Source organism: Siphateles boraxobius, unplaced genomic scaffold, assembly GCF_051911475.1.
Source record: "Siphateles boraxobius isolate OS27281-9 unplaced genomic scaffold, OSU_SipBor_1 65, whole genome shotgun sequence".
Lineage (NCBI taxonomy): Eukaryota > Metazoa > Chordata > Actinopteri > Cypriniformes > Leuciscidae > Siphateles > Siphateles boraxobius.
Window position 1 is genome coordinate 10,903,848 of NW_027509192.1, and position 21,873 is coordinate 10,925,720.

A 21,873-nucleotide genomic window follows, 5' to 3' on the forward strand; every position below is an offset into this window, starting at 1 on the left:
GCTCTCTCTCTCTCTCTTTTTTTTTAAAGGGCTGCGTCAGTTACTAGGCATTGACGTCACGTTTAGGTTTTCCCACTTCACAATCCATGGCTGCTGATTACAACCGTCCCTGTTGTGCTCGCAGACAGCCTAACGCTAATGAAAATGTCTCGAAGCAAGCGAAAACGGGCTGAATAGGTGAGAGACGTAAAGTGTCCGCTTTGCAAGTGAGCACAGGTCCGGTTTTCGAGAGCTAAACCACTCCTTGCAGTCGCCTGGCGTCGTGGAAAAACTCAGTTGCCAATGGGTTTCGTGGCAGACGCGCACCACTGGGCTATATATGATGTTCAAGCAAGTTAGTCCAATTGGATGATTTGAACATGTCCTGTGTACATTGTTTATGGAGATCAAAAAGTTGGTGTTGCTATAGGGTTGCACACGAGAAGATGTGTGTGTCTAATATTTTCGATTTCAGCTTTAAGTCAATGCAATGTTACAAACGACCATGCAACCCTGACAGAAAGACTATGACTTCTAAACCTGTCGAATTGCAAAGTACACCACTTAAAGTGAGCGTGCAGAACACAAAGTAATTTTACCAGTGCTGTGGAAACATAAGGCGGGGGGGGGGCATCTTGCCGCATGGTGTCGCCAAACTTCATTCAAGAGCTGTTAAAACTAGTGGACTTTAAACTGCTTTAAAAATCGCATTAAAATAGTTTTTCGCTTTTGTGTGGTTATTTATTAAAGTACTAGTTTAATTAACAAAATCAAATGTCTAAAGGCACTCGAAGTCGATGGTTTTGCGACTCAGGCGTCACTGTCCGTGGTGCTGAAACCATCGCATCAAGCTTTCTCAACAGACACGAACTTATAATACGCTACATTTTATGCCCCGCAAGGTTGTTTCTATAATATTAAACACATGAAAACGGCACGACCCTTACCATTTCATCGCCCTGACATGTTAACTACAAGTGTATGAATGAATAGAAGCTCCTATTCATGAAACAGTGAGAAGTCCTGATCCTACCTTCGCGACACACGGGATGTTCCGGAGTGTCGTCGGACTCCTGCTGCTAAAATTGGAGGATCGTGAATGAGCGGGCGGTGACGAGTTGTGTGTGGGGGAACCGAAAATAGGTAAATATTTAGATCAAGGGCATAAATATAACATTGGTCATCATGCTTTCCTTAAAATAAATCTGTACTGCAAAGATTGACATAAGGGGCGGCTTTGATCTGACAATGAAGCTGGACGTTTGCACCCTCCGCTAAATCTAAAAATACCTCGATTTCGGCTGTGTGGGCTTGATCTCGCTCAAAGCTTCTACTCATTGAACCCACCTTGCCAAATTTGACAGGGACAGCGTCTCGAGTCTGTGGCTCCAAGAGTGAAAATAACAAACCAGCAAAAAAGAGCAACAATTCAGGCGTTTTAAAAAAAAATATAATAGTAATAATATATAATTAAATCTAATATATAATTGTATAATTACAATGATCAAAAATACATTCAATTACAATTCAAAAACTGTAAATAAAATAAGACTAAAATAATGAGAAAAAAATCGAGATCTGTCCCAAGTCTGTTCTGATTGGCAGCTGACAGTCAATAGCAATTTGAGCACTTTAGAAAGTGGTACTAAATGTCTTGAGTGAAATTAAACTTCTCTTTCACTTCTCGTGAAATTAAAGCATTCACCCTTATATGCAAGATTTAACAGGGTTTCTCTTGCCTACAAGAAACACCATGGTTTCTATAAGAGCTTAGCACAAAATGCCAATAATTAACCCAATGCTGTGTTAAATGATCATAATTATGAACGTCAAGTTTTGCTTTGCTCAAATGTTTAATGTGATCTTTGACTCCTTGCATTTACCTGACCAGATATGAACGATTCAGTATTTACGGAGTCCAGAATTACACTGGATGGACATGGTCAGAAACAATACTCAGTGGCGTTTAAACAATGATCAATTGGTATGAAGGGGCCCAGAGAGTGCAAAGAAAATATCCATTACACCATTACACCACCAGCAGCCTGAACCTTTGATACAAGGCAGGATGGATATATGCTTTCATGTTGTCTATGCCAAATTCTGACCCTACCATCTGAATAGCAGCAGAAATCGAGACTCATCAGATGTTTTTCCAAGCCTCTATTGTCCAATTTTGGTGAGCCCGTGTGAATTGTAGCCTCAGTCAGACAGGAAACAGGTGTCAGCGGCGTGTCTTCTGCTGCTGTAGTCTATCTGCTTCAAGGTTCAACGTGTTGTGCTCAGAGATGCTCTTCTGCAGACCTTGGTTGTAACCAGTGGGTATTTGAGTTACTGTTGCCTTTCTATCATCTCTAACCAGTCTGGTCATTCTCCTCTGAACTTTGGCATCAAGCTATTTTCCCCACAGAACTGCCGCTCACTGGATATTTCCCTTTTTTTCGGACCATTCTCCTAGAGATGGTTGTGTGTGAAATTCCTAGTTGATCAGCAGTTTCTGAAATACTGGCAACAACAACCATGCCATATTCAAAGTCACTTAAATCACCTTTCTTCCCCATTGTGATGCTCAATTTGAACTTCACCAGATCTACATGCCTAAATGTGTTGAGCAGCTGCCATGTGATTGGCTGATTAGATATTTGCGTTGGCTAGCGGTTGAACAGGTGTACCTAACAAAGTGGCCGGGTGAGTGTATATGCTGGGATGAACGCATCTCATCAATCTTTATTGTTGACAGACAAGTGCTCATAGGAAGTCTTGGCCATAATCATCCTCCAAGTCCCTTTAATAACATAATCCAAAATATTTGCTTTGGCCTTTTGTCGCATGTTTCTTTTTCCTTTGTTTGATACCCACCCACCCACCCACCCACCCATCCCTCGGTTTGGTTCCACTACGACCAGAGACATGGATGTTCTAGGAAACAGACATTGCTCCCGGTGGTTTCTATTGGTGAGTTGAGAGGGGAATCAGAATTGATGAGGGTTTTATCTGAATTTCAAGCTCAGATTAAGAATCTCCGCCCTTATAGCCCTTTCTCTCTGTTTATTTTTCCATCTCTCCTGCCTAAATGATGTCAATGGAAGCCGAGCTATAGAGCTATTTATAGAATCTCCCCCCTCCCATCAGAATCACATGGTTCAGAGCCGAGGCACAATGACTACCTCAAGAGAAGAGTCTGCATGAATAGAGACGGTGAATATTTATGAACGGGCAAGCTGTCACATTATTTCCCTCCTGCATAACATGTAAAGAATGTCTTGTGCACGTTCTCACCATATCCATAAAGTTAGCCGTCATTCATTTATTCATGCATTACTCCCTTTAGAAATCTATTAATTCATTCAAGAGGTAGTTGGGACCTTAACTTCCCAGATGCATTACAACAGCAAATGGCAGAGGAACAATCAACAAACTAACTTGTGCATCCAAAACCCCGAGGGTCCAGCCTTGTTTGCATCTCTCAGCTGCATCTTCTGCTGCTCGCACGATCCTTCACGTTTCATCCAGCAACTTAGGCCTATTACATAACAAAGCTGCGCGCAAGAGAGAAAGGTATTAAAATGCATTTACGGTCAACATAACTTAGGTGATTTGTGCAGGGTGAAGCGACTTTGATGAGCAACAAGCCACCAGAGCAAGCAAAGGCACATACTGATCTATGTTTCGGTTATAAGTTATAGAAGACATGTCGCATAGTCTATTTATAGCACTATGTGTACAGCCACACGTGTGTGGAAAGCACCTCTTTCGAGTTCCTATTTGACATGTTAACACTCACTGGTTGCTATATTTAGTAAGCCTGGCAGTGCTGTTACTATTCCAGGCATTGTACATGAGGGGGCGGATGGTTCTCTTTCATGAAAAAGAGGATAGCGTTCCTTTTCTTGCAGTTCTTCAGCCATACTTCTGTCGCGTGTCTTTGCAGGGTGCGAACACTCGTTTCCAACTTCTACTGCAGAACACTGTGAAGAAATTAATATGTAGGCTATGGCATTTAGTTGAATGCATCGTGTTCTAATTTTTTTTTAAAAGTATAGGGATGGGCATTGTAAAAAAAATGAACGATTAGTTATGATTCCGATTCACAATCGATTTGTTTACTGTTCCGTTAACGGTCCTACTTTTGAAGCAGAAAGGAGTAACATTTAGAAAAAAGATATTCTTATTGCGCGTTTACTCACCCCAGTGTTCTGTTGCCCGATGATGAGATTATTTCAGATCAGAACAGACGTAACAAATCAGAAATAAATGCTTGCAAAATCTGCATTGACTTTTAAGAGGCGGCACAAATACAAACTATTAATTGGTTCTCAACAAACCGTAGGCTATGTTAAATAAAACATGTGAACATAAAACATTTCATTCATTCTTTGGAAATACCATACAAGATAACTGTTTAATGTATATCATCAACTAACAACCGTTAAAAAAAACAGTAACTGCTTCGACTGATTCATTAGAGTCATCTAGTTGTCGAGAATCGGACTACACTGGCGAGGCTACGTCCTTTTAATTCAATAGAAAAAGTATCGGTTCATATGAGTCATTTGCTTGGGAATCTGACTAGCTGGTTAGGCTACACTGTATGGTTTTGATTCACTAAAAATAACTGGCTTACAAGAGCGGTGCTTTCAAGCTGAAGGCATTTTATTTACTAAAACGGATTGGTTCATAAGAGTCGTTTTCTTTGGGAATCTGACTGCAACAGCAACGCCATTTTCTTTTGATTCACTAAAAAGAACCGGTTTACAACGGTTTATTCGATTGGGAATCCTATTATTTTACCACGCAGTAGGCCTATGTTACATTGAGTGGCGGTGTTGTGGTAAATTATAGCAGTGTAGGAAATACTTTACGATGCTGCGTCCGAAATCGCATACTGTAGCCTACTACTACATTGGACTTTCACAACCAAAAAAAGTAGTATGAATGTGTGTATATGAATGTAATCTGGACGTATGCTACTATATCCGCCATGTTGTCATTATCATGTGACCTACCAGCGTCAGTTGCGTCGCTTCACTACCATTCACAAATCATCTCCCATGGCCTCATAGGATAGTTAAGGCTGCATACAAAATCGCATACTACCCTATAGAAGGCGAAAACAGTAACTTATGTGACAAGAGAATTATGTTCAAATTCACAGTAGCCTACTCATAAAAGATTAGACAAAAAGTAACTGGACGACTTTCTTCTTTTGGCCAGATTCTGAAGTGTGCAAACAATGGACACTTTACTATCCCATGAGGCCACAGGAGAAGATTTATGAATGCCAGTGAAGCAACACAACTGACGCTGGTAGGGTCACATATGCCAATGACATAATGGCGAATATAGTACGTCCAGTTTACATTCATCCTACACACATTCATATAACATAGGCTACTTCTTTATGCGGGCGTGAAGTAACGTTAATTACTTTTCCCAAATAAGTAGGCCTACCTCTTCTGCGATTACGGACGCAGCCAAAGTGTCCATCATATTCGCAGAAATCTCGCACATTCGGGTACTTTTCGTTTACTGTTTTATGTAACTTATGAATTCGGACATAGCCTACTACTAGGCTCACATACTGTTTTTCGCCTACTAGTATTGAAGTAGGGATATTCGGGCACGGAACTCCCCGGAACACCGGAACTAACGTCACGAAAATCAGTTGCTTTAGTTCCAATATTTTCTATAAAGTTTTTAAAACACAACATCAGTGAGCCTTGTGAAACCTCAGGTGACCTGTTAGTTAAGGACATAGGGTGTATTAAAGTGGCACATTTAATGCAAATAACGTTGATTAGTCGACTTGTTGTGGTGGTTTTCCATTCCATCCACATTCCATCCACTGCGGACCCCCCTGCAGTATCATTGAACATTTAGTTTGATATCGTATGCTTGTCGTACCAGCTTATTTGCCCACCTCATGATTGGTCCATCGATTTATCCCATCTTACTAAAATAGCCGATCACTACCAGTCGCCTAATGTTGCATCCAATCTATGTTGGCGTGCTAGATTTTAATCGTGCCGGTCTTGTGAAACGATAAAGGCAAAGCACGTCTTTAACACGATCAGAATCATAAAGGTTTCTTATTCAGTTACTTTATCTCTTGCAGTGAGCGCGTGAGGAACTGGAGAGCTACAGTGAGTGATTTGGGAAATACCTAGTCACGAGCGTGCCACGGTGTGTTTGAGTGGTCTGATAGCGCCACCTGGCGGTCAAGGGCTGAACTGTTGGAGCTTGGCTGACACAACTCGACAGATTTAACCCTAAAAATCCAGTTTTGTTTGTTATACATTTCACACGACGCAGTTATGTCAACAGATATCAATTAACCATGTGAACTAATTAATATGTAATAAGGCTAGTGCTTTCTATGTAATTGTTTTTATATTAAGTTTTTATAATTGTCTATCCTCGAACTCTACACATACCACTAAATTTACCACAAACCTGTGCATTTTTAGATTTTAAACATTTCTTTTCACTGACATAAGTTTAATTTGATCTCAATTGTGAGATGCATATATGAATCCTATGCATATTGGAGTTAACAACAATAATTGCTCAACACTAAAAAAAACAATGGTATTAGGCATTGGATTAAAATCTGTGATTATACATATAAAAGTATATTTAAATGATCTTAATCGGTTTAAACTTACTTTCTAATATCTTAAATCAACGTTTTTAATGCAATGTGTTTTTTTATATTCTAACCTGTGAACGTAGATGGCCATCTAGTGGTGTAATTCCAGACTAACTACAGTTATGACCTATTGTTAAATTGTTTAATATTCCTTAAATTCAAAGATTGCCAAGCTGAAAACACATGAAATATGGAGATTACAACACACATACAACAGTCTGTATTACAGACATTAAACTCTGTAAGCCTACATATCCTGTAGCTCAAACAGAGTGCAATACCAAGATCATGGGTTCAATTTCCAAGGAAAGTAAGAATTGCAAAAATATACCTTGAATGTAATCGAGGTCCCTTTAGACTGATCTGCCAAACGCATAAATGTAAAGGCAAATGGGAGCAGTTTATCTCTTAAGCACATGAAAGTTGGGAGAGAATATGTGAAGGCAAGATTAAAGGCGGACTAAATATTTCCCCCAATATTCACAAATGAACCTACGAGAATGTTGAAAAATGCAAAAAGATTTTTAATGTGGGTGAAAAAACTAGTTTGAAATGAAAACTAACAGCTGCAATACATAAATGTCTGATCTGCTTAAATCAAAAACATTTAAATATCTTCTACAATTCTAAGCATGCACAACTTTTGAAATTGAAAGTGAACTCAAATCTATGCAAGCAATATTTGAAAATGTTTGGTTGCTTAACTTATTTTTGTAATAGATTGAAAAGGCAAGGCAACCCTACTCTAAAAGGACAAGTTCCATGAAATATTTTACTTCTCACTTGGGGGAGATCTATATTTTAACTCAATATAATTAAGATAACAAACAAACATCAGGTCACATGAGGTGTCATACAAACTTAAATATTTATGTCCGGAAAAAAAGAAAGATAGCATAAGATTTGACCCACACAAGTTTGAGATAAAATTCAGAAGGATATTATTTTTACGTCTTACAAATTTGTGATTTTTGAACCAACAAAAGCTCGGAAAAAATAAAAAGTTAAAAAAAGATACAAAGGATGCATGTCACCATACAAAAACACTTAAAAATCAAATACACCTTGGCAGTCTTTTGCTCGACAAAGATGATCCAGAAAGAAAAACAATCCACACATTTGTAACCAAAGGGATAACCACTGAAAAGAGGCTGTGTATGGATTTTCAAAAACACACCCAAGAATAAAAAACAACAACAAAAAAAACAACGTGGAGAGGAACAGAATGGATGGAGGTCTGTGAGATGCAGGAAGGACGAGCGGGGAGAAACAGTGTCAACACAGCAGAGATATTGTTGTGTTGTGGTAATGCAGTTGCATGGGTATAGAAACATATGCAGTCCTCTTAATAAATCCGGCCTCGGCTTCTGTTCCCTCTTCCTCCGAAGCCCCGGCCTCTGCCGCCCCTGAAGCCGCCTCGTTGTTCTGTGGGCACAGATGACATCAGAGATCAGTTATACACACACACACAATACTACTGCATAGGATTTGATTGGACACTCACCATATGTGAAGTTCCCAATGCTGGCACTGTATTTCCCGCTGGGCGGATTGTATATTTGCCGGGCGTCCCTCCTGGGCAAAGTAGTGGGAAGCTTCTTTGTTGTCGCTGTGGTCCCCATGTCTTCTCCAGAGTGCCTCTTCTGGCTGTAGGATATACAGAGATCATGGCAAAAACTTTAATAAGCAGACTAAACATGGTGATGTCTGGATGCCAAAGTTGATCCACGGACGTACCCAATTGCCGCTGCCGCCCCCTCGGTCTTCTGCACCGGTTTCCAGGACAGAGTGACTGTGCTTTTATAGGATGGAGGGTTATGAAACAGATCCTAGTGAGGATAAGAGAAAACAAATAAGATCTTATGTTCAAAATTCTATATAAAAACCGCAAAGAAACACTATAAGAATAATTCAATGTTACCTTGATTAAAACATTTATGTTGTTGGTGATCTTCAAAGCCACAACTTTGATTTTATTCTGTGAAGAAGAAAAAAAAGAAGCGATTGAAAGTTATCATTTAGAGCTGCACGATTCTGGATAAATTGAGTCATGATTTTTATTATCAAACAGAGATCCCAATTTTCCCACGATTCTGAACAGACAACTAAACAAAATATGTAATTTACTAGAGATTCTGACAAAATGTTAATTGCTGCAGTCTATTTCAAATATTTAATTAATCTGAATGATTCGATGACGACAAACAGAACAGTCAATAGTTGCCACCTGGTGGCGTAAATGTAATTTAGTCCGTTTTAGACCTTTATCACAGCGGAATTGATTACTGGAAGAGCTCGAAGCAGTGTATCAATTCTTCCGATTATTTATATTTTCAAAGTTGAATAAACGCCTCTTAAAATGAGTAACCGCAGGATGATTTCAAACAGGAGAGGAGATATTATGACGATTACTGAGTAGAGGATTTTCCAAACTAAAACTAAAATCTCCAAAACCTGGTTCTAGTTCAACGACGGTAATCACAAATCAGCCATGGTTTTGCTAACCATAGTTTAACCATGGCATTTGTAGTAAAACTACAAATGGTAATCAATCCACCAGAAAAACAAAAACATGGTTACTAATTTTTTTAAATAATAAAACCATGATTAATTTCCAGAAGGGTGTTTATCAGTCAAATTCAGTTAAAAATGTAAATTCAAAAGGCATGAAATATGATCAGTAAGAGAAAAACACTGTTAATGAGAAGACGAGCACTGGACTGCGTCAGGTTAGTTTGGAAATAAATGTATTATTCAGAATGCACATTTAAAAGGGAAATATATTTATAGGAGGAATACTTCAGCTGGTTGAAGATTTAATGTAAACATCCTTAGTTTCTAAGCGTAATTCTACTACACACGAACGTACTCCCACTAGGGATGTAACGGTACACCGGTATGGCGGTTTATCGCGATATTGACTTGTACGATTATCATATCGTGAACATTTGCTTATCCACGGTTTTGGAAAAAAAATTAAAGCAGATCTCAAATGCGCATATGCAACTTATTTCCACTTGACTACTCCACCTATACATGTGCACTGGAGAAAATGTCTGAGACTGAGGCTGCGAATTCTTCGAAAAAAAAAGTTAAAATCTGCAGTGTGGGAATACTTTGGGTATCCGAAAAACGAACGTGTGTTTTTCCTTGAAGATTGATATCCAGTTGTGTCCAGAAATATGGACGAAGAGTGGCTGCAAAATGAGGAAATATGTCAAATATGTTCTCCCATATTCGCGAACACCTTCCCTCCCTGCAGATAAAGTTCCATTTATAACTTAGGTCCATATTATTTACGTGTTGCTGAGGGAATTTACAATATAACGCAGATGTCACGTAAAATGCGCGATTTGATAGATGGATGAATAAATCTAAAATATAGCTGTGCAATAAAAAAATCGCTATATGAGTGTGTCTATTAAACAGCGCAAAAAAACTGTAAATCTATATTCTGCTTGTTCAGCGTGTCTGTGTGAATGAGCAGCACCGTTTCACCTAGTATATACTCAAGTATGTGGGACGCTCATGGTGTTTAAAGCGTCTGCCGTCTCACTCACTATATAAGGACGTGAACACATGAACATATCCAGAGCTGCTCTGAGAGAACTAAATGAGCATTTCATAATTTTGTTGAAAATAATCATTGTCAAATACACTCTGACTGAAACTCATAGCAGTTTAGTACAACCTGTCAAAATAAAATTTATCTTAAATAATAATTAATAAATTAAGAATTTTATTAATTCAATTGATCAAACATGTTTGTTCAAATGGGAGATCTGCAGCTTTATTTTTTCTTTCTTATTTTTTCAAAAGGTAGATTAAAAAAGTTTGTTTTAATAAACAATATGTTCAACATAAAAACCCTATCAGTTTTCATTAATTTAAGGTTCATTGCAGCTGATAATAATAATCATTGTTTAATACCGTAAAACCGTGATATTTTCTGAGACTAGTATCATACCGTGAAAATCTCATACCGTTACAACCCTAACTCCCACATATTATTTTAAAAGAAGAGCCTTTATCCCACTGTATCAGTCTCACCCATGCTTTCCTCAATTCTTTGTGTGTTCGGAAATCGTGAAAACTGAAGAAAGTTTTTTTTTTTTAGAATTAGAGCAGCCGGACGACTGCAGTTACACCAGCGATTAGTTTGATTGTGTTGCGATAGTACCGGAAAAAGCGATACACAGCTTCGGTTACAGGAAATAGGAAGTGTGATAAAGGTCTATCTGAAAACGCCTTGTTACTTTCAAAAGTGCAAAAAATTGCTCTATTTTGATAGCTACGGTAGACATCAGTGTTAACCTATAAACTTCTATTCCAGTATTTCTGTGTTTATATGAATATTTGTAACAAAAATAATGAAACTATGTGGTTGTAAACACTAAATTTGTTTCATACCTATACATGACAGCTGCTCTCTCTGGTCAGCGGCAGTGCGAATACAGATATGAATGTTAAGGTGTGGTTTTGTCAAAGGTATAATAGACAGGCGAATGATCGTTTCTTTTTTTCTCTCCTCTCTCCACCTATAGCTGGTGTGTGGTGAGCGCACTGGCACCGCACTGGCTGCCGTCGCACCATCCAAGTGGATGATGCACACTGGTGGTGGTTGAGGAGAGACCGCGACATGATTATAAAGCGCATTGGGTGTACATAGTACATATGAAAAGTGCTATATAAACGCCTTTCATTCATTTATTGTTATTTAGGAATGAGATCGCAGCCTTTAAATGGTTAATCGTGCAGCTCTATTGTCATGTGACTTCTTTCACTATATTTTCCAAGATTTGCCAAGTACAATTTAATTTCTGCAGTGGTTTTATAAATCATATGAAGCTTTAAATTATTTCTATTACTTTTACAGATCAAAGATCATTGCAAAAAGTGTGATGATATACCTCCTCTGTCTTCAGTGCATCTCCAGTCTTGCCTTGCAAAGCAACACGCAGTTGTCGAATATATACTTGCAGTCCCCGTGCAAAGTACTGTAACCTGTGAAATAAACAAAAAAATAATAATAATAATCAATAATTTCACAATTATCACACCTCACAAAGCGTGTATATAATCAGGGGTGTACATAACTGGTGGTAAAAAGAAACGATGCGCAGCAGAAAACGTGGAGGGAAGCGCGTTTGAGTACCAACATTTTTGGGGACAGGGACACATTTACTTACTGGAGTAGGATTTTTCTCCATCTCTGGTAAGATAGCAATCATGATGATAAATGTGTTTATTATTAAGGGTGCAACACATCGCAGTTGATCTGTGATCCGTACAGGCCAGACTCCACGGTTCGGCATATGTGATTCGTGGATTAACAGCTCAGTTTAACCATCATAGAGTGAAAGTTTATCATTTTGACGTGTTTTGTCTTGCCAATTTACACATTCAAATGATTTTAAACGCGTAAAAAGATGCGATAATCAGAACTTGCGCACTGTTATCTGTGCACACCCTCACATACCCGAAGCGTGGGCACGCAAAGAGAGAGAGGGGCACGAAACAGGCCGCGCTTGAACACCGAATTGATTCGTCTTTACCGTATTTTCCGCACTATAAGGCGCACCGGATTATAAGGCGCAACTTCAATGAATGACCTATTTTAGAACATTAACTGTATATAGGGCGCACCGGATTATAAGGTGCATAAGATTCTGCAGTCAAACGTTTGACTGAGTTTGCGTTATGCATCCACTAGATGTGCTTAAGGGAATGTAGCGAGTGCGCGGCGCCGGAGGCGAGCCGTTTATTAGTAAGCGTGAGCGCGCTGGGGCGGGCACGTAACTTACATTCGCAGCCTGACTCATACGGGTATTCATGTGCGGCAGCTCGCTGACAGCAACAGCTGGCTGTTTTGAATGAGACGACCCAGTTACTGTGAACGGGGAACGCTTTATCAACATTGTGACGCGCGAGCAGCGCCGGGGACAGTGTGACTGTTCGTATGTCTGTTAGTAAGAGTGAGCGCTCGTGAGCGGGCACGTGACTTACACACATAACCTGATTTATACGAGGTTGAACTGGCCGTGTGACAGAGCGGGCATAAGATGGACACGAGCGCGAGTTCGCGGGCGAATTTAATAACGCGGAGCGTTATTAACAAATTGATCTCTATATAAGGCGCTCCGGATTATAAGGCGCACTGTCGTTTTTTGCGAAAATTAAAGACTTTTAAGTGCGCCTTATAGTGCGGAAAATACGGTACTTGCGCTTGAACGGACACATACACACAAAATTGTCAAAATACCCGTCTCAGCAAGTATTCTCTCGGTATTAATATACACCCCTGTATATAATTTAGCTGTTTGATAAAAAATAATAGCCAAATAATGTAAAAGTTCGGGGTCAGTCATTTTTTTAAATATATTTTTGAAATTATTCTCTTCTGCTCAGCAAGGCTGAATTTACTTGAATAAAAAACAAAAAACATTAATACTGTGAAATGTTACAATTTAAAACAACGATTTTCAATTGGAATATATTTTAAAATGTAATTTATTCCTGTGATGGAAGCATCATTACTCCAGTGTTCAGTGTCACATGATCCTTCAGAAATCATTCTAAAATGCTTATTTGCTGCTCAAGAAACAATTACTATTATTGAAAACAGTTGTGCTGATTCATACGTTTGTGGAAACTGAGATACATTTTTTCTCAGAAATCGTTGATGACTGGAAAGTTCAAAAGAACAGAAAAAAAGCAATTACTTTTCTCTGGCATCGAAATTGGTATGGAGAATCATGAAACTTAGTATTGATTCTAATGATTTTTCATCATATTGTAATAATTCTAGTAATGATGCAAATGTTTCAAGATTTGAAATGTTTTCAGTAGCAACACATCCATTGTCTTTCTGCCGAATAATGTGAGATCTGACCTGATCTTGAAGTCCTTCAGCTTCTCTGCACTGATTTTGTCGATGAGGAAGTCAGGTAGCTTTTTTCCCAGTTGGTGGAAGCTAAAGAGCAGACACTCCACGTAGCTGAATTGTAGTTTGGGCTCTTCATTCGCAGCGTTCTCTCCATTCTCCTCCTCTGGTGGCAGGGGCATGAACTCCTGAAGGCATTAGGGGACAGAGAAAGGGAACAAAAACAAAGAATAAGAGGAAGTTTGATGACAAAGAGGTTGAAGTGGAAAACTTTCAAAATTCCTCCGTGAGTTCAGGAGTTTAATGTATGCCTTTACCAGGAGCTTCTCAAAAAGCATATTGAGGTTGACCTCCAGTTTGTCCATATCCCCACAATACGGACTCATCTCTGCTAACAACTTTAGTACCTGCAAAGCAAAAATATTTTCAAAAAAAAAAGCGTGTCATCCCCCCCCCATGTAAAATCGCTTTCATACCCAAGCTTGATATACAGAGATTATATGTAGGGTTCAGACAATTATTGACCAATGATCCTTCTGTGATTTCCATCATGCGATACACACCTCAAGCTGGATGTCCAGTTCGGCTACAGGGCTGGTGAGCAGACTGAGGTTGGGCAGAACAAATTCACAGAAGTATGTCACAAAGCGAGTAGAATGCACATTTTTCTGGAGGAGAAAAAAAAAGAAAGAAAGAAAAAAAAAAGTCAATAATTGTGATTTGCACCATTACTAGTGAAATATATTTGTGGAAGACATGACCAAAACAAACACATAACAAAATAAATCAAACAGTTTGAAAAGAATGGAAAACATTAACAATACAAACATTAAAAAAATAAAATAGTTTTGTGAAATATTGTTTATATCAATAAAAATGAGGCTACACTATTTTTTTCATTTCGTCTGGATTCAAGCTTTGCATTTTTAACAGAAAATGCCCCTCATTAGTTTCAGATGCTGAACAATTTATTCAGGCTTCTGAGCTTTAGCCAGACACGGACAAAAAACAAATTGCTGATTTTTGGAAAAACAAAACTCTATTAATTGATCACATCCACCACGGTGTGATGCATGAGATATTTGAAGTGCTGACCGTTGCTGTGGTTTCACTCACAGAAAAGAGTGGCAAGGCCTGGCGTGTGCACTGTAAGAGCCGGTCGACGCTGTCAGCATCTGCAGGGTTTAGCGCCTGCTCCAGGAAGGCCTGCTCCACCACAAGCTCCACCAGCTGCTGCCGCCCGCTCACGGTCTGCATGCTCTTCAGCCCGGACAGGATACGCATCAGAAGCACAAACTCCTCCCCCGTCACATCCTCTAGCACCTAAGACAATGAGAGAGAGAGAGGTCAAGTGTGAGGACGATCCAAGGCCAAAATAAACTTTGTTCATCACATCAAACTCATGTGGTGCAACCAATTTGACCTTTCTATGACAGGGCAAGTTCAGGTTGTAAAATGTCATGTGACAGTGACTCTCCGAAAAACTTACTTTTTCTGCATTTATAATTCATGATATTTGTTTATAAATACGGCGTCTCAAATTATAACTTGAAACATACACTATTATCTATTTCAAATAAATAGATAATAATAAGAAATGTTTATTGATCACCAAATCATTGTTTTAAAATGATTTCTGAAGGATCATGTGACACTGAAGACAATGCTGCTGAAAATTTAGCTTTGCATTACGAGAATAAATTACATTTTACAATATATCCAAATAGTAAAGCAATTTTGAAATATTTCACAATTACTGTATTTATCATCAAATAAAAGCAGCCTTGGACAGCAGAAGAGACTTCTTTTTGAAAAGTTAAAAATCGTACAGACCCTAAACTTTTGAGTAATGTATGCGTGGGAAATAAAAATCTGAATGGAGTGCAGGTACCTTTTTTGTCTCTACAAAGATGTAATCCTCAACCTCCTTTGTCATTGTGTCATCCGGCATCATTTTCAATTTAGTAGAGAGAAACTTAATCGCTCTCTCTCGAACAATATCTTCTCCCTGCAGGATCTGACTGAACAAGCCTCCCAAAGTTCCTTTAAAGAAAGACATCAGGGTAAAAGAGGAACACAACTTCACCTTCAACATAAGACTCTTTAAGCCATGACAGAAAAATTACAAAAACAATCAGTATTTTATATGTAGAATTAACAGAAACCACATTCTACACAAAGCACAGAGAGCATAACGCAAATAGATACCTTTTGCGTCAATTTTGAATATGGAGATCAAAGCTGTGTTAACTTGATTGAATTCAGCAGAATCATCTAGAAGAGATGACAAGAAATGACTTGGATCAAACAGCTGGAAAAACAGTATGTAATTCAGATGCAATAGTTGATGGAGAAATGGAAGTACTTTATCTAAAAACCATGTTCTTGGTAAATGTGAGATCTCTGTAGGCTACCTGTCTGCAACAGCTGTGTGAGGATGTCTGCGACTCTGGGTAAATTCTCTCCTGATGCGAAACGGGGGAGCTCTTTGATAGCCTGCCTTCGGATCTGTAATCAGAAAAGCACCCCCAACAATGTAGAGATGTGTTTTCCGATATCACCACCCACAACATGCAAATCCCTGACATGATGATGTACTCACGGATACATCCTCATCCTCACACAGATCGAGCTGTGCATTGATGGCTGCATCGGCCAGCTCTGGAAAACTGCTGAAAAATTTAGGAATGAACTGTGCGGCCAGTCGCTTCTCCTTTGCACCTCCTTTAACGCCACCAAGAATGACCTGATAAGCATCTTTGTGCTGAAAAACAATACATAAAAATAAGTGACATTTAATAATATTGATTTGTGACTAGTGATGCACGATATATCGGCCGCCGATATAATATCGGCCGATATGGTCAATATTTTACACATCGGTATCGTTCCGATGTCAAAATAGGGCCGATGTGAACAGGCCGATTATCATTCCTGTGTATTTGACGTGTGTGTAGGCTGGCTTATGTGGGCCCGGCAGGGATGTTTGTTTTTGCAGGAGCGCATACATTACACACATAATGTGTTGAAGCAGGTGCTGGAGGCGTAAGTTATGACACTCTGCCTTGTTCTGACGGACCATCAAAGTATTGTCGCGCTGGAGTTACGGGGTTATGATGTAGCAATTAAATCACCTCAGACACACATGTAAGTTACATGTTTCACAGTGATTGCTTTTGATAGATTACTGAATAATGGGATACTCTCGGGGGAAAATGATCAAGGTAAGAATGACACACGACACGGGTGCATAAAAAAGATAATCTTTAAAATCCAGTAATAGCTAGCTGTAGCCTTTAGCTAGCGATGCTACTTCACAAACTAGACACAAACACGTTTCGAGCGATAATCAACAACTTATCTAGTAACAAGCGCTGCATTAGAGCAGGCTTGTAGGATATCTTAATTCACAGCCCGTAAGGCTACATGTAGGCTACAACTGAAATGAAATGCTAGCACTCGCCTGTCAATGACAGTCCACTGACTGAAAACTACGCGAGTTGGTCAGTTGGAGCTGCAACGACACACCCATTATACACCAGCAGCAGGAATGTAGTAATTTAAAGCCTACCTTTTGTTGAACCCTGGTTAAAATCCGTGTCAAACAACCGACGAGAAAGCAAATCCATTACAATGCGGAACTACTAACTGTTAGATAACGTTACATTTCTTTAGGGACACCTAATCTGTAGCCCTGCCTTAGCTCTGTGACTGAACTGTCTGCGACGTCAAGATTGCAATGCTGGAATGTGTGTGTGTGTGGCGCGCGCCTTTGAGAGAGAGAGAGGCGCGGGCGCGATCGAACAGTGGAAACAAAAACATACTCCGTCATTTTGTTCATACACGACATTCCAACTATATGCTCATTACTTCAACTTCTTGTTTATACACGTGAAGCCATTTTTATCAAAGTGAGTCTAATAGGGTTAATATTGATTACATTTTAAGTGTTATCATAACATTGTGCTATAAAATAGAAGTTAAGGTCTTTTGCCTTAGTAGGACAGTACTGTACTTTAAAGTTTTGAACTGTTGTACAAGGTTCACAGAATACAGTGACTTGGTCTCAAGTAGTGATCGACCGATATTGATTTTTTATAACCGATACCGATACCAATTATTTGCATGTTTATGTGCCCGATAACCGATATGCAGAACCGATATTTATTTACTGTTATACTTCTGTTTTTGACACAATTATTACAACACAAATGAACTGAACAAACCATTTAATTTATAACAATCACTCCCTTCTATATAATATATAATATCCCTCCTATATAATATATAAATATAAAACTTTATATTTATACACAAATAAATAGAGGGGTCTGAGTCCAAAAAATAAAGTGCCTTTGTTTAAAAATAAAAGCTTCGATGAGGGGGAGGGGGAGGGCTGCTTCGTTTGTTTTCATAAATGGTAAATAAATCAAAAACATTTATATTACTACATTATATAATTTATATCTAAATTATACATATAATTTATAAGCATCAGCAGTAACAATGTTAACAATAGGGAAAATAAATGTTAAAAGTCTAATGTTTCATATGGAGAAAATAATGGTCAGGGGATTCATATCACGCATGCTATTCATTTTAAACAGTTTTAGAAGGTTTATGTGCCGTTTAATAGGTTTAAAATAAGAGTGAGGAATAATTCACTGGGTAATATTAATTCACTGAATGATATTAGCTGGAATATAACATTGTCATTATAAATTATTAATAATATTTTTGTAGGTCTAGATCATGAAATGCTTTCTGACAAAGTGCTGTTTATCTATGCATTTTCACAGAACTATATATAGGCTACTCAACCGCGATCGCGCGTGCAGATAATAAATAATTAATTTCCACAAAGCACTATATTTTAATGTGTATTAGCGAAATAATTGCTATGTAGTAAATGATAATATAATCTAGGCTGTTTAAACGAGATAATCTTGTCAAAAGTTTCATTCAGTGGCCGTGCTCGAGCATTCCTGATCATCAACCCAGTGAGTGCAATATGATCGACCCAGTGCTAAGCAATATGAACGAACTTTTTTTCGAGACTAATGGTGAGCAAATACAACAGATAAAGAATTAAATTCAGCGCTTTTATTGTCAACATGCACTCATTCATGTCTGTTTTATTTAATTCATGTAAAGTTACATCTTTATTGGGGCAGGACATGACGGATTACGCTACGTGACTCCATGAGTTCGTCTCAATTTTTGAGATCCAAGCTGCATAAACTATATCAGGCATTTATGTCTCAAAACTCATTTCTGCATGCCTGTTATGTTAAATAAAGTTGAATAATTAAAGCAAAGCAAGTACCTTACGTGTGCACAGAGCTGTTGTTGACTGATCTCCTCAGACGCGGGCTGCAATGGCGGAATTCTCAAAACGGCCACAAGATGGCGCCGTTTATCGGCAAATCCGATATTACAAAACCGATACCCGATTATGGGAAAATGCTTAAATATCGGGAAAAATATCGGTAAACCGATACATCGGTCGATCACTAGTCTCAAGTGAGTTGGATGTTTATTGAGAATACTCAGGGTTGGCTTATTCATAGTGTGAATTCAGGACACACTTGTATCCTTTATAAAAATGTATTTTTATATATTTTTTCTTCTGAAAATCTGATGACATATTTTGCACACAGGTAAAGGTGCCCAATATCAGTCATTTCTGAAAATAAATTACAAAAGTAAAAAAAAAAGTGTTTTGGAAAATAGCTCTTCATTTGATTAATATCGGTATCGGCCATAAACAGCAATATTAATAACGGTTATCGGTATCGGCCACAATTTTCACATCGGTGCATCACTATTTGTGACAGTAAATGTTTAGATTAACATTAACTAAGATTAATAAATGCAATAGAAGTTCTGTACATTGTTAGTTGATGTTAACTAATGTTATTGTAAAGAGTTACCATACTTAAATTACTAGCAATGTTTTTATTTTAAATGTATTTTAAGTTTAACAGGCCTACACATTTTAATACATGAAGCATTGAGTTACGGTATGATTTAATACACAACCGGTCAATAATTACCTTTATAAAGTTTACTTTAAGAGAAAAGTCTTTTTTATAATAATATTTAAAATATCGAGTCGATTTAAAATATTTGTTTTATTAGAAATTATTTTGAAATGTAATATATTGCTGTGATGGCGATAATATTTTTCTGATGAACAATTATAATTAACTGAGCACCGATTATAATCGATTCATCTTATGATGATCTTATGAATAAATTACTTTCTAAATATATTAATTTGTAATAACATTTCACAATATTATAGTTTTTTTACTGTAATTTCAATCAAATAAATGCAGCCTAGGTGAGCAAGAATCAAATAAAATGATTTATTATAGAATATATATATAAATACATAACATATTCCTTACGAAAATTAACCATGGTTTTATAGCAAAAGTGTAGTAGTAACCGTTTTTTGGGGGCGGATTACCATTTGTATAACCAGTTTTACAACAAATACCATGGTATTTTAGATTTATTTGTAGTAAAACCATGGATAATCTCCAATATCCTTTCGATATTTCAAACATTTGACCATTTCAAATGTAATGCTCCCGAAATAAGGACAAATTTGAAGATTTTCCCCAAGAATAAGAATTGCATTATGTTAATTAACTCATCCTCCCTCTCGAAAGCCCATCCTGCGCTGTTAATTATTCATCAGTATTACAGTGCGCAGACCCGCGGACACCCGAATTCACAAACACGCTAACTTACGCTCACAGCGTAGCAATAGCCTTCCTTCAACGCGATTGCTTTCTCTTCAACACAAACCTCAAAGAAACCAAAAGTATTTCATCAGTTGCATAGAGAATGAAAACGTCGTGGATGCACAGCTTCCCTAAATGCTCGCAGATGATCATGTTAGCATATTTACTCGAAAAACAAGCTATCAGGGCTAATGAGTCCGAGGAGGCCTCGCAGACACACCAGTCTTTAATATTTTACAAAATCCCAGCTAAAAGGAATATCAAAAGAGTATTGTTGCTATTGAGTGACAGCACATATATACGAGGCTTTGTTTACCGTGCTGAGATCCTCTTTTGCGTCGGCGAGGATGCCGTAGTTACGGTAGAGATCCTCCACTGTCGCCGCCATCAGCGTGTCCGACTTCACCGCGGGGTTTCAATGAATTTCGGCAGTTCTGCTACTCCTTCTGTGATATTACCGCTGTATCTGCTCGAGATGTGCTCAAACGCGTCACGGTATAAAAGCACAGGTGTGATGTGGGCCGTGAGTGTGCTGTTGTTTTCACAGTAAACGTTGCTCTCGCGTGCAGTTCGGCAGCTTGGATTTGTTGCTCTGTGCGTGCGGCGGCGGGATGAACGTCACTTCCGCGCTTTTGGGACGTGATTGAGAGCGTCATTGTTTGAGAGCGCCATCTGCTGGATTGGGACACATCCATAGTGTTTTTTTTCCCCATAGCTCTATGGAAGTCAAGTCAATGGGGAACATCAACTTGTTTGCTTCTTTTGTATTCAGCAGAAGACAGAAATTAATACAGGTTTGGAACAACTTGAGTGTGAGTAAATGATCACAGAATTTTTATTTTTGGGTAAACTATCCCTTTAACATTCATACTATTGCATAGCTGTCAACATTGAAAATAAGGGAGATTTCCCGGAATCCATCCCCAAAATAAGGGATTTTTTTACACGATTCTTACCCACAAACTTTAAAAAAAAGCACTAATCATTAACAATCTAAAGAGTTTATAACTACATATAGGCCTATATGTGAGAGAGAGAAAGAGACAGTGTGTGTGTGTGTGTGTGTATGAGAGAGAGAAAGAGACAGTGGGTGTGTGTGTGAGAGAGAGAGAGAGAGAGAGAGAGAGAGAGAGAGAGAGAGAGAGAGAGGTAGAGAGAGACAGTGTGTGTGTGTTTTAGCTGTCAACCCTCCCGTTTTTTCCGGGTTTCTCACGTATTTTAGCTCTTTTCCCGCTGTCTTCCCGTTTTAGTATTTTCCCGTAAAATATCCCGTATTTTTACGCTCTGATTGTGTGAGACGTACAAGCTCGGGCAGATTCGGCTTGAAGTTGTTCATCCTCGGATGCGGCGCCGCAATCGCTGTTACAAAAAAAGCCGTGCACACAGCAAAGCGAAATGTGGTCTTGCGCACCCAACTGGTCATTTTTGCCACGCGCACCTTCGCGCTCATGCGGACGCGTCGAGTATAAACCATGGTATAAACAAAGCTTAACCCTAACTCCGTGTCAGCGTGCGCTCTGATCTGTAAAGGGGCACAGACCTCTACCAAATCATCTCCTGCAGCAGCCTTCGAACTTCCGAAGCACCACTAACTCCGCCTCCGTTTC

The 21,873-nt window shown here is 38.6% G+C and overlaps 1 protein-coding gene across 2 annotated transcripts; it reads right to left on the minus strand.

Annotated features, from left to right (window-relative positions):
* Window positions 1-7,131: 7,131 nt before the first annotated feature.
* On the minus strand, window positions 7,132-21,834 carry api5 (apoptosis inhibitor 5). Of its 2 annotated transcripts, none has more exons than XM_077210908.1 (14): window positions 20,583-21,834; window positions 16,114-16,275; window positions 15,926-16,019; window positions 15,720-15,785; window positions 15,403-15,554; window positions 14,628-14,834; window positions 14,075-14,179; window positions 13,829-13,918; window positions 13,521-13,699; window positions 11,539-11,632; window positions 8,550-8,606; window positions 8,366-8,457; window positions 8,133-8,275; window positions 7,132-8,053 (listed from the first exon to the last, which is right to left on the minus strand). In XM_077210908.1, exons 1-14 carry the CDS (start codon window positions 20,652-20,654, stop codon window positions 7,974-7,976), a joined length of 1,593 nt encoding a protein of 530 aa, XP_077067023.1. In that variant the 5' UTR covers window positions 20,655-21,834; the 3' UTR covers window positions 7,132-7,973. The 2 variants fall into 2 exon arrangements, with proteins under 2 accessions (XP_077067023.1, XP_077067022.1); XM_077210907.1 differs by having other exon boundaries at window positions 14,607-14,834; window positions 20,583-20,894.
* Window positions 21,835-21,873: the final 39 nt, after the last annotated feature.